The following is a 13660-nucleotide window of genomic DNA, read 5'->3' as shown; positions in this document are numbered from 1 at the left end:
TCATGTCCCATCTGTGCGTCCGTCTGTCAATCCAGCGCTCTCTGTCTGTCTGTCTGTCTGTCTGTCTGTCTGTCTGTCTGTCTGTCTGTCTGTTCCTAGGGTTAGGAGCTCTGTTAGTGAGCGCTCCAGGTGGAGCAATATCTGCTGAGGATGTAGGTTACCCAGCAACGCTGGCATTTAGAAGGCCTTCCAGATTAGTGAGGCTTACAGCTACCTGCTGCTCTCTCTCTGTGTGCCTCTCGTTGCAGGTGCATTGCTATTTGCAGCTCAAATCACTCATCTGAAAATCCTCCGTCATCTAATTAATGTCAGCGGAAGGTGGAGCACATATACTGTTTGTATAGAGGATTAATGCACCGGCCTCTCCCTCCCTATAAATAAATACAATTTCACTCCGGCACGGGCTTAAAGTAAAGCAGTGAAGCACTCGCATCAATGGTTTCTTTTTTTGTTTTTGATTAGGCAGAGTGTGTCCACTCCATCCGTCCTCTTGTCTTTCTGTCCGTCTGTCGCGGGATAATTAATTCTGCCATTTCATGTCTAGGATTAATTGAATTGGTCATTAACAAATTTGGCGGCGAGCCCTGCAGTGTGTGTGTGTGTGTGTGTGTGTGTGTGTGTGTGTGTGTGAGTGAGACACACAGAGGAATGTGTGAGTGGCGACCGATGGCGACCGTGGTCTCTCTCCCCTCGCTGTTAATGGGTCAGAGAGAGACAAAGAGCTGCTGTGTGTGCCTGGGAACCAGAGGGGCGGGGATGGGAGGGGGACAAAGAGGAGGAAGAGGTGTTAGAATGAGGAAGTGGTCGCAACTAGTGATTTTTATTTATTTTCTTACATCATGCGTTCATTATTGTTATGATCTCTCTGGTTTTCAGAGCCCACGGTAACGCAATCAAGTGACCTAACCCAGGTGCAGCACAGGTGTTGCTAATAACATTAACGACGGCTGTTTTAATCGAGCGCCCCGGTGAGGCAGCATGCACAAAACGTATAGGAAGGGTGTGTGTGTGTGTGTGTGTGTGTGTGTGTGTGTGTGTGTGTGTGTGTGTGTGTGTGTGTGTGTGTGTGTGTGTGTGTGTGTGTGTGTGTGTGTGTGTGGGGCCTACGGGGCCCCTCCTTTCTTTTAGTGATCAATGGGGCCCTGGCAGCCAGTGGGATGAGATTACTGGTGCCCGTCTTTACTGGCACCCTGAGACACATGGGAGGTCGTGGTGAGGACAGAGACACACACACACACACACACACACGCACACGCAAGCATGCAGAGTTACACAGTCTGCAACTTTCCACAATAGTTCCCCCCCCCCCCCCCCACAATGTGTGGTCTGGAGTCCTTTAGTGAGCCGACTGCTCCCTCTAGTGGCCACTTGTTGTCATTGCATGTTGAAAGGAGACTGCACTGTGCAGTGAGTAACATTGTAGGTGGTTTGAGTGATATTCTGTAAAACTAATAAGATGAGTAAAGAATTATAGATTGAATTCCTTTAGTTCGGTCTAGTTTGTGTTTAGCAGAGTTCCCACCATGTATGGACTTTTCTAGAAGGACATTGTCATGAAGGACGGTTCTGTGCAACAAATTTATTGTAGTGTAGGATGATCCAAAATGGCTTCAAGAGCCAATGCCTTTTGATACTCATTATTTATTTTATTTTAACTGGGATGGAAAAATACTCTCCGTCTTTCTTTCTGTTTACAATGGAGTTGTATTGTGAGGTCAAAAAAAAAAAGGGAAACAGAAGGAAGGGTGGAGCAGCGTGAGCCCTCAAGCACAAAAAGAAACTGGAGTTTCAGGTCTGTTCAGGTTGAGCCGATACACCTGGTGGGCGGGCGTCCTCCTCTGTGACAGTGTAGTGGCAGCGCCAGAAGCTGCTGTTTGTGTTGCAGGAAGAAAAGTATCCTGGTAAGTCGTCGTCTTCTCTCCCCCCCCAATTTATTTTTTGTCCTGCGTTAGCATAGCTTCTTCTTTGTTCGGTCGGATCAGATCTCTTAAATCTGTGCAACGTCTTTTATTGTTTGGGAACAGGTGTCTCTGTGGTGACAGGAATAGTGTAAGGACACATGTACTTTAAATTGTGGGCATTTTCTACATTTTATTTTTTTTGGTTACATGAATGGAACAGCACAGTTGTAAAGCCTTAAAAGCCAGTTTGACACATCTGCCAGACATTCATTGTAGTATTCTGCAATAAATATCTACCATACTAGAGCCTCAGTCTGTCACCTTGTGCCCTGACTCATATTCTTCCACATCAGTGAGCCCAGAGTTCCTGAAACATCGGTTCATTTCTCTTGTAAATTACACGGATCTCTCTCTCTCTCTCTCTCTCTCTCTCTCTCTCTCTCTCTCTCTTTTTCGCTCAATGAAATGTTCCAGCCAGTTGCACATTGCGGGCGTCTGAAAGGAGCGAGAATGACTTCATGCGTCTGGAAAGACAGGTTGACGTGCGCACAGATTCGTGTCCGCGTGTGCTAACATCACACACGTACGTACACATGAGCGGCTGTGTTTTATGTGGAAACACTGGACCGCTTACGAGCAACGCGTGGCACAGTCCTGATCCTGAGCCGTCAATAAAAAAAAAAATCCTACCTGAGACCAAGACGAGAGAGCCGACTATTCCCATTTCTCTGTCAACCTCCAACCACATTTGCTCCCCTAATCTGTTTCCATATGCTTTTTTAATTTTTTTAAAAAAATTTTTAGTAGTTGTATGAATACACTTCGGCTCATCCTTATTACCACTCCTCGTCCTCCTCCTCCAGTCATTCCAGGAGCGTTGGCCGTGCCAGGTACCGCTGAGCCTTAATTTAAGCGGCCCCAATCCCTCGTAAAGCTAACGGCTATTAACAAGAAGTCGCGTGGCACGCGCCTGGAAAATGCAGGCCTGTCCCGCCGGCGTCACGCGCCTCGCGCTTAATAGGAATCGACGTGGTGACATTTTGGCAGCGCCCGCTCCGAGCCAGGCGAGAGAGAGAGACATTATTCGACGATGTGTTTTTCCACAGAAGAAACAGAAAAAGCTGGCATCGGGAGGAGTTTCTTATGTCTTTCAGTTTCAAAATGTCATGCGGATGAACATTCCCCTCCACCACGGTTTAATACACTGCAATTATGCACAGCCCATTGAAATGTAGTTCCACCGTGTGCCCGCGTGTAAATGAATGTTCGCCGCTACCACAGCTGAATACGCTGCAATTACACTCTTACGATTGTGTCATGTAGGGTTGTGTGCATGTGGCTGTAACTCTATCTGCTTCTGTCTGTCTGACTTTGCACTTTGCGGTTCCTCAAAGCCAATACGATGTAGAGTAGCTGAAATACAAATTGATTTTACATCCAATCTGTCTTCACAGCTACCCCATACCAATACCCCAAGAGCTGAAGCTCACCAACGGGGGCCCGAAGTAGAAGAACAGAGTTTTCCATAAAAGGAAAAAACCCTCACGGTAGCACACCTCTCTTCTTCACGCCGAGCTCTTTCTAAACGAACATTTAGGAGGCTGTTTTTCATGCGCTGGGAGATTGTGTGCTTTGTGCTTCCTCTGTTGACCTTTTTATCTGAACATGCAAAAAGCAAGATAGCGTAGCCTTCAGCATGCAGCTGCTAAATACACGCCGTCTGTGGCCTTGGATGCTGCCACGGTGCAGCATCATGAAGTCTCAAATGAAAGGATGGCTCTTCTAGAGTGGATTTAGTGCTTTGCAATGTTTTGCTTTTGAACCTCTTTTTTTTTTTTTGGCACCAACCAAAATGTGTCCTTTTGCTTCGTAGGGCTGGGCGATCCGGCCCAAACTCTTCTGTCAGGATCTAGTTTTATTTTATGTCTCGATAACGATGTGCATCACGGTTTCTGGTAATTAGTCTGTATGAAACAGCCGCGTGGTTTGGGATCGTAAAATGAATACTTGACAAATGAAAAGCACTGAGTGTTTTCTCACTTAATTAAGAACAAAAGTGGATTTTTGGAATTTCTTTTATTTAGAGCCGCGCTTTCAATTTAGACGTCGTAATTGTGGTTCACAATATCTCGATATATGATTTCATCCTGATATGATTCCAATGAAAGGGATTAAATAGTCATATTGAATGATTGCCCCGCCCTAGTCCATGGTCTATTCTATCAGTACCAACATGAATGGAATACCTAGTCAGTTTTCTAATTTTTCTTTGCTTATTCTCTCATTTATATCAAAATCTTGTAATATTGTTTTGGCAAAGTTCTTGTATGGCTGCTTACTTTTGCTTTATTTGTCACAAAAAAAAAAAAGCCCCCAACCAAACTCGACAGCAGCTGGACAATAAAACCTGATCTCCTTCATTTTACGAAAGACTTAAGATCAGTGCAGAACCAACGCCTCACAATGTTGTAACACACGGTACACAATTGGTAACCTGAGCAGGTGTCACTCCGACTGCCAAATAGATCTTCTGTCGTCTCCGCAAGGACCGGAGCGGATCAGCAGGCGATGAAGCCGGTGGGGCGAACCGGCCCCTTTTTGAGCCGTAACCAGAGCGGCTGTGACGGGTGGCTCCTTCATGCGCTGAAGAGGATCAGTGTCGTTCACGGTGGCCCAGTAAAAAACAAAACAACCCGGCCAGTAGCTGGCCTTCCTGTCACTTGATTGCGGGACAATCCAGGACGGACAAACCCAACACCCCGAAGTAGCACCCCGGGGAGGTTTCGGCGCTGCTGAATGGCAGAGTTGACCTCTGTAGTAGCACTTCCTGCCCTCCCCTCGGGATCCTTCCACGGTCCAGTCTGCCCTCGTGAGGAAGGGAAGAAGCAAAAGGCCCAACGGTATGCCTGATGCAAAGTTCTCTACTCAAAGCATACTTTCCCACTGTTAAAAGGCCCTTCAGAAATGACAGGTCTTCCAGTGTTTTTCACCTCCTCGCTGTTATTCCCGTCACTAACTTCATCAACGTCCAGCTGAGAGTCGGGCGGCTCCACCCCTCGACCTCCCAGCTGGACGGACAGGCTTGTTTTTGAATAGAGAGGAAGAATAACAGTCTTCCACACCTCCCCGTTTCCATCCTTCCACCTATCCATCCATCACCCCGGGCTGTTTTCTCTGTAAACACTGATTCGACCTCTAGTTTCACACTCGGAAACACGACTGAGCAGACACAGCCGGCGTGTCCCGACACCCGTACATGCAGGTCTTTTTGTTCTGGTCCCGTCTCAGCTGGGTTTACTCCCTGCAGTGGTGAACGCTCCCACTAGATGGTGGCAGAACCATTTGAAGATGTCAGACTTCACAGCGCAAGAGGTTGCAATTAAGCGAGCCCCAGCTTCTCATCCACATGGTGTCCCTTTTCTCCCCCCATGACCATCTGATATTGTGTGATCTGAACAGACACGGTTAGAGCATTCTGACAGTGGGGAATGTTTCTTCAGGCCTGTCTATTATGACCCTTTTGGGCCCTCTTAAAAAGTCCCAGGTGTTCCCGGCTGTGGGACATGCTTCCTGGCCCTCTGAAAGCTCCCTCAAATGGAAAGATGGATCCCTTGTCAGATTGGGGAATATGTGGTCATTCCCCCCTTTTTTTTTTTTTTTTTTTTTTGTTGGATGGAACCAAAGACCGAAACGACTGATATTACAGCGCGGCATACCTAAAGAGAATTCATGTCCCTTGTCTTTTCCTCAAGTCTGTCATTCCAATCACAAAGCCTTATGACAAAACCGTGCTCTGTGAAACACTGAACTGATTTAGCACGGGTCAGTTCTCTTGGCGCGAGCGCAGTGGCTGTTAGCTTTCGGTTCCCCTGTTCAAACCGGCCTGCTGGAGAGATTTTGTGGTCACTGCTCGAGGCGCCGTTGCCCTTCTCTGCTGGTCGCCTTAACCTCTTTTTATTGAAGTATACAGAGAACCCAACAGAACCGACCTCCGATTTCGCCAGGTTTGAGCAAACGACTGACTAAATCTGGCCCGCAAACTGACGCTGGCGTGACAGCGTAGCGGGGTTCTGAGTCCCAGATCTCCTCTCGGTGGAAAATCAATCCCCTCTTAAGTGCCGTTTGATGAATGCACCACATTTTGAACGTCTCAATCCAGACCAAAAAAAAAAAAAATCTTTTTTCTGATACGCTCTTTTAACGGCTTGCTTACCTGCTCACTCAGGCATCTTCTGGGCCGTATTGTCTAAGATGCTTTTTCCACAAGGCTCCACCCGGGGGTCTGCCGGGCCCTGAGGTGAGTTCTCATCGCATTATGTCAGACAGGCGTGGTAGAGCTTCGCTGCGTGGGCTGCGGTCTTGGCAGGTTTTTGAGCCTCGACCTCTGCGTGTGTTTGTACACTCATGCGGGGAAAAAAAAAACCCAAAACGCCAGAAAGTAGTCAGTCCGGTGCATCCGTCACTGCGGGGGCTACACTGACCGAAAACGCATTTGTTTTGAATTTCTGCAAGTTGGACGTGAAGTCACAGCAATTCCAACTTCAAGTGTGTGTGTGTGTGTGTGTGTGTGTGTGTGTGTGTGTGTGTGTGTGTGTGTGTGTGTGTGTGTGTGGCTGACACCACCGAACCGTTAATGGGAGGGGTCCCAATGAGCGGGGGGGGGGGGGGGGGGACGCAGGTGTCTTGGCGGTCCCCGTCTGCAGCCATGCGGTTCAGCCGTAGCCCCACTGTGACTCGGTGTCCACTCAGAGCCGGTGTTTACGACTCTTATCAACACGGCAGACGCAGGATGTGGCTTATCTCGCTGCTGTGTGTTTTATTTTGAGCATTTTCTTCCGAGGAAGTGAACAACTAACGGGACCCCCGAGGCTGTACAGTCTGGGTAAACCGAGCTTGACTGGGCCACAGCACATGGGAGCTGACGTATAACGGGTCATTAAGCCGCGTGTTGTAAAGAACCGACAGGCTCGCACCTAATTGTTTTCCTTCCACCCCGTTTCAGATAAAGCAGGACTCCGCTGGGCCCTGATGTGATGAATGTAGTGTACATCGTGAAGATGGCTCCATTGCGGCAAAAGTCATAATCTAGATCGTTTACGGATATCATGACGTTTGTTAATATGATCACTCTGGTGCACTTTGAGAGCGTGGATTTCAGCTTCTTCTCCACTTTCTCGTTTCCTGCCCTACGTCTGACTCCCAGGTCTTGAGTCAGCTGTGCTCCGCTGTCTCGTCCTTATTTAAACACATCAGCCAGTTCTCCTCAGCAGTTTATTGTACGCCGCGTCGTGTGTCCGCACGTGTTCAGTGGGGAGCTTTCAATGAGCCACGGGCCTTTTTTTTTTTTTATCCGTGTTCTACAAACCCCTTTCTTCCTGTCTCCCGCTCTATCTGGCTTTCCAGTTGAGCGCCATTATTTACGAAGCGACGCTTTTCCACGCCCGTTTGATTTTCTTCACAGGTCTGTTGCATTCGCTTGCTTACTTTCCCCTCAGCGGATAAAGTTCCCCTTGTTTTCTGCTGGACGCTGAATAAAGTGTGTGTGTGTGTGTGTGTGTGTGTGTGTGTGTGTGTGTGTGTGTGTGTGTTTTGCATTCTCTGAGTTGTAATGTGGGCGCTGGGTGAGGTGATGTTGGCTCGTGTTCAAAGCAGGATGTTCAGCAGCTTAGGGAAAAAGTGTTGGGTTGTAAACACCCAGAGTCAACTGTGAACGTACTGTCAACACACACACACACACACACACACACACACACACACACACACACACACCGTTGAGTGAGTCATCGGCTGTCAATCGCTGGCTCACCTACACACAAATGCACATGTGTGCTAGTATGGCAGGTATTCCTCTCCCGTAACACAGAACGCAGTGTCCGTCGGTGACTGACACACACGTGCATGCGGCCGTCGGGTCCTCTCACAAGTAGGATCTAAAAATGCTGTTCTCTCGCAGGGCTCCATGGCATAAAGCCCGCGCTCACATCCAGCCGGTCCCTGGGGAGAGCTGACCCGAGGAGCCCGCACCGCCCTGACGCCCCGCTGCCATTTTCCACAGCCTGAGGGGAACCGTGAAGCAGCCGGCAGGAGCCATGCCTGCCCTGGCCACCGGAGCCGCCCACGAGCCAGGTACTGTACGGAGACCCCATCGGGCCAGAAACACAATCTCAAACACAAGAATGTCTGCAAAACACACTCGTAAAAAAAAAAAGAAGCAGTTTGCTGATTTTATTCTCATTTTTTATGTCCACCATCACAAACAGAAAAAAACAAGTGTGATTCCAGTCTTACATTAAGTTAATACATTTATATTTGAGAGTCAGTATATCCTGGTGGTGCGCCGCCACTTAAACTTGATTTGAAATTAGAAATGATTTGCTCTGAACTTGTCTTAAAGCTGCTTTTTGTCGACCAGAGGGGACGTTCTAAAAACCGCGCTTGGAAAACAAACCAAAGTCCACTTAATTTTGCTCCCCGCCAAATCAAAAGCAAATATTCTCAATTTACAGTTTAATAACAGAGAGTAACATCCAGATATGCTGTGGAGTGTGTGTGTGTGTGTGTGTGTGTGTGTGTGTGTGTGTGTGTGTGTGTGTGTGTGTGTGTGTGTGTGTGTGTGTGTGTGTGTGTGTGATGTCAGAATGAGGAACACGTCAAGCTTGTCAACGCCAAGACAGCTGCCAGAAATCACCACTTCTTCTCCCTCAGGAGCACTATCCTCCTCTCAGTCTGGCTTAATGGCCGGCTACATCATCATCACACACACACACACACACACACACACACACACACACACACACACACACACACACACACACACACACACACACACACACGTGCGCAGAGGACCCAACAAAGATAGCAGGATAACACCAAGGACAAAAGGAGGACAGACATTGTGTCCCGCCCTGATGGATAAAGAGCGTGTGGGCTTCTGCGTCCAGACTTTTAACAGAGAGTTGCCGGAGCCCCCGTCGTCCTGGAAACTTTCTGCAGACTAAAGTAGAAAGCCAGACCGTCAATTACGATTAGAGTCATTTTGGGCAATTACCGGCGGGGGCTCGGATTTCCAAATAAAACACGTCAAGACTCCTCCGGCCCATCTCCTCCGCTTTCCCCCCGTGATGGTCCCGTGCAGGTGAAACGCGATGAACGTTAGGTCACCGGTGAGGTCACGGAGACTTGCGGCTGCCCTGGCATCGGGACTGCAGGGCGTCGTACCAACGTGTGCGCAGAGCTCCGGGAGGATTACTCTCAGTATCAAAGGAACAGTTGAATTAAGAGATAACGCTCCGTCAGGATGAGGGATCTGAAATACCCTGTCCTCCTCTACCAGTTCTCTCTTAGTCAGATTATAGAAGTTATATCATGTAGTTGTCTGGTTGTAAAGGCTGCTTTACAGTTGAGTGGTACATATTTTTTTCAGTGTACTAGCTGAATGGAATAAAAAATATGGGTCCCCATATGTGCAAATTTGTATATATATGTTAAAAACAAACGGATTAAATTGAGTTTCAGACTTAAAACAAAAGGTCGGTAAATGAATAGAATAAATGTCCGCTAATATGAATTTATAGAAAACAGCAGCATGGGTTATTAGCCATACTGGGCAGTCTACTTTGAAAAGAAGTATCTTCTATTGCATTTAGAATGATCCATAATAGGAGTAAACACTCTCCACACCAACAGTTACTAAATAAACACATGGTCAGGGAGGGGGATTAAAGCTATTATGTGACCAGTTAGAGCAACCAGGTTCCAAAACCATCTCGATGTGGACTCAAAATGAGAGGAAAAAACAAAAGAAAAACAGGCAGATTTCTATTCATAATTGCTAATATTGAGTCAGTGACTTCAGCTCAGAAGGACTCGGATTACAGAACCCTGTTGCCCACAATAGAATGAGGGAAACAGAATTGTGGCCAAAAACGATTATTTTTTATTAATATTGGGATCACGATTATCCGTTGATTTTTATTGCACTTTCACGTGCTACATTCCTGCTAATGTCCAAAACTTTGCCTCAAAATCAGACTTAAAATATGTTTTCACCTGAATTTAGTGTGTTTTTGCTTCTCTGCTCTACATTCTCGAAGTGCCCTCTTAAAAGCTGTAATCATCTTCGTTAACTAGAAAGACATGTTTGACTCTTTGTGTCACTCGCTCGTGATTCGGTCACTCTGTTCCCGCTGTATTTAGCAGAATAATAAGAAAGTTAGAGAAATCAAAGCGCAACGAAGTTGTTCTACAACTGGAGGTAAACATGCCTCCAATTCTCTTCATGGATGGCGGAGGACGTGGCTGACTCGTTGTTGTTTTTGTTTGAAGGATCTCGTCCACGTCGGCTGCAGCGGGACCCTCTGCGTTACTCCCGCAGATTTTGGCACGTAGGCAGCAACACCTCTGCAGACGAGCATAAATCCAGCGAGGCTAACAATACCTCCTCCACACGCGCCGGCTGCCAGTAATCACAGAGACACGACTGGATGTTACCAGTGCCTTACCTTCTTTTCATTAGCAGCCCTGCCATCTGCAGACCCGTCACCACACACACACACACACACACACACACACACACACACACACACACACACACACACACACACACACAGAGAGAAGATGAAGTACCGTGCTGGCGCTTTTAACATAATGGGGAAAATATTATCATTAATTTCACCATTCTTTAGTAGCAGCTCTCCTATTTCATCACCAGATTTTGGATGTGTAGATCTTATTATTAAAACGCTCATTATTGGAGTGTTTGGAGAGCAAACATGTTGGCAGACAAATGGAGGGCACATGTAAAATCACACCACCGCTCTCTCTCACTCTCTCTCTCTCTCTCTCTCTCTCTCTCTCTCTCTCTCTCTCTCTCTCTCTCTCTCTCTCTCTCTCTCTCTCTCTCTCTCTCTCTGTCTTGGCCAAAATAAACAAAAGGCCTGTGTGTGAATTAGATTCTAATAAATGAGACCAAAAAAATAAACCTGAAAAACAATAAAGTGTTGGAAAATGGACCTTTTTTAAATATATGAGCAGGGGGAGAGCTGGAGAGAGCGTCCTGGTGATTGGGTTACTGTGGACTCATTTCACTGTGAGACTTTCATGACGGCTTTGGCAGCAGCTTTCCGTTGATGACGCTGGCCTCGCTCTCCGTGTTTGAAACATTTTTCGTCTGAGTGCGTCCAGAAAAGCCCCGCCCGCCTCACGCTTTTAGGATCGCTGTTACGCGACATTTTGTTTGGCTGCCGTTCTCGGGATCTGATAACACAAACGCAGAAATCAGTTCACATTCTAATAAGACGGCCAAGAAGAGACGCACAGTTAGCTTTTAATTGTGCGAGCACCTCGCAGGGCTGATAATGGGCAGCCCGCTCCGCAGAGGCAATAAGTCAAAGCTGTGCTCGGATTAACCTGAACACCCCCCCCCCCCCCCCCCCCCCCCCTCACCCCCGCTACATAAAGCAATGCAGCTGCTCTCCAGGTCTCTCCTCCAGACAGCTGCTGTTTAGTCATTTCTCCTCCTGTTCAGTGGTGATGGAGTTCTGTTGCGGGCTCAGTCGGGGACAGATAACTGTTCCGCCTCCGCTCAGCTTGGCTCGGCTCATCTCGGTTCATTTCAGCTCCCACTCTGGGATCTTCAGACAGTCAAACCCAGCCCACTCCTCTGTCTGCTGCACACCATTTATCTCCCCACTGAGCTCCATTAGCAGCAAGGTTAAGTTTTTGAGATTTTAGTTTTTTTTACATTATGTGTGTGTGTGTGTGTGTGTGTGTGTGTGTGTGTGTGTGTGTGTGTGTGTGTGTGTGTGTGTGTGTGTGTGTGTGTGTTTTGCTGCATTTATACCAAAAACGTCTGCCTACCCAGGACTCGACAGTGTGGATTTTTATCCTTTGGTTGCACCCCAAAATAGATCCATTTTCAACATGTATTTCATTAGTGATATTTGAATATTGCTGCTACAGTCGGAACCAGAACCAGACAGAGCTGTTGGAGCGTTCAGAGGCATCTGTTTTAGAGACGATTATGAAGCAAATTCAGTTTGCCTCACTGGGGGGGGGGTGAACAATTCGATTAACCATCAACATCACAAACAAACTGATTCAACGGACAAAGAACCAAATGAACCCGAACGAAAAAAACAAAAAAGTCTCTGGAGGGGAAGTATCTTGGACGGAAAACTATATCGCAAAGCATTTCCAACATGCACACGACATGCATGTCACACATGCATGTCGTGTGTCGGCTACTCACCGCATGCTACCTTCAACTTTGTTTTTCTCGCTTGCATCTGTGGCGAAAAAGTCTTAATGAACTCCCACAGTTGACGAATGACAACCGACGTACAAATGGTCGTCTTGTGCCTAAACTATTCCTTTTAAGCTGAGTTTCGGCAACCAAAAGCTGATGCCTGGTTGCCGGCTTTGCAACCACTTTAGTGTTTTTATACCATTGCACCATCACAGGATGTCCAATCAAAGTGCTGCAAATAGGATTGTTGCATTTCAAGTTATCATTGTGGTTAATGTCTACACGTGTCCAAACATCTCTCTGTATGCAGGGAGGGTCTAGGAGTCGGTCGAGTCCTAACTTGCCCCATCTCTCGATGAGGGTTGTGCGGTAATCCCATCAGAGACCCTCAAGACGTACAACATCTGGTTCCTGTCACTCGGAGGTCAGCGAGCCTCCCGGAGTGAGAGTGGGTGTTTGCTCCTTGTAGCCCCCATTTCCTCCCTGCTTCTGCAGTTTTGTGGTAGAATGGTCCATTTGGTGGGGGGGTGGGGGGTGGAGGTAGTATAAAGGTGGTTAACCTCTCCTCGCAGGAGGCCGCGGACCTCTCGCTCTGATGTTGTTTGAGCGACGAAGTCACGCCAAAAAGTCAGCTGGATCCGGTTTACAATGAAAAAGTATTTAATAATTCACAGAAGACAGTTACAAACTGAATTACACTATCGATAGTAAGGATTCGCGAAACCGACTTTCCTTAGAATTAGTATATTTACCTTTTTTAGTATATTCTATATATATTTATTCCTGTGTGGTGTCTTACAACTACTGTGTCTCGTGAGATTGTGGTACGGCTTGGAATTTTATGTCCTGGCTCCAGTCCTGTCATTATCCTGAAAAGCTTCTCCCGAAACAATGCCAATGGTCCATATATCCTTGGAAATAAATACTGCTCTGTTAATCGGCGATGGCCTTTTTACGAGCTTCTGGCTTAGGTCCTGAGGATGAGTGTTGCAAAAAAAAGCAGACAAGACAGTCAGACAAGGTCGTCCTCATCAAGTGTTTCTTTATGTCATGCGTTTGGAAAAGGATTTTTTTTTTTTTTAACTCTTAAATATCTTTATTAGTGCCAGCCTCTAAACTCCAGCATCAGTCGGGATGTATGTAATTTGTAGTCATGACTTTTCTAATTTTCTATGAACGCCTTCCTTCATGTAACCTTCCACGGCAGCTGGATTCGCAAGAATGTCTCGAGATCACCCAAAAGTCACGGGTTACCTCCATCTCGTCCGTCTTCAAGAAATGCCTTTGTGTCGGAGAGACGACTTTTCGTTCTGAACAACAATGGCGGCCCCTGAAGAGGTTAGTTTAGATGCTGCGATAGCGTCAGTTATGTCGGATCTGGAGAGCAAAGGACGAGACTTTTTCTCTCTTATTATCCCGACTGGCAAGATTTTGATTGACAGGTTCATACAATCACCTGTCACATATATTTTTTTTTTTTAAGAGGGCCTTCCCTTTTCCAAAAAGTTTCAAA

The 13660-nt window shown here is 47.0% G+C and overlaps 1 protein-coding gene across 1 annotated transcript in view; it reads left to right on the top strand.

Moving 5' to 3' along the window:
• The window catches only part of mpp7a (MAGUK p55 scaffold protein 7a), a 104090-nt gene that overhangs the window by 17597 nt on the left and 72833 nt on the right, over window positions 1–13660 (top strand). Inside the window, 1 exon segment of the mRNA XM_068709666.1 lies at window positions 7855–8027. Within this exon segment, the coding sequence (XP_068565767.1) occupies window positions 7991–8027 (37 nt within the window). The 5' untranslated portion in view covers window positions 7855–7990.

Source organism: Cebidichthys violaceus, unplaced genomic scaffold (assembly GCF_023349555.1).
Source record: "Cebidichthys violaceus isolate CVI_PGR_0920_01 unplaced genomic scaffold, fCebVio1.0.p SCAF_15, whole genome shotgun sequence".
In the NCBI taxonomy this organism is placed as follows: domain Eukaryota; kingdom Metazoa; phylum Chordata; class Actinopteri; order Perciformes; family Stichaeidae; genus Cebidichthys; species Cebidichthys violaceus.
The sequence above is the reverse complement of the archived record's forward strand: the minus strand, read 5'-3'. Positions and strand labels throughout refer to the sequence as shown.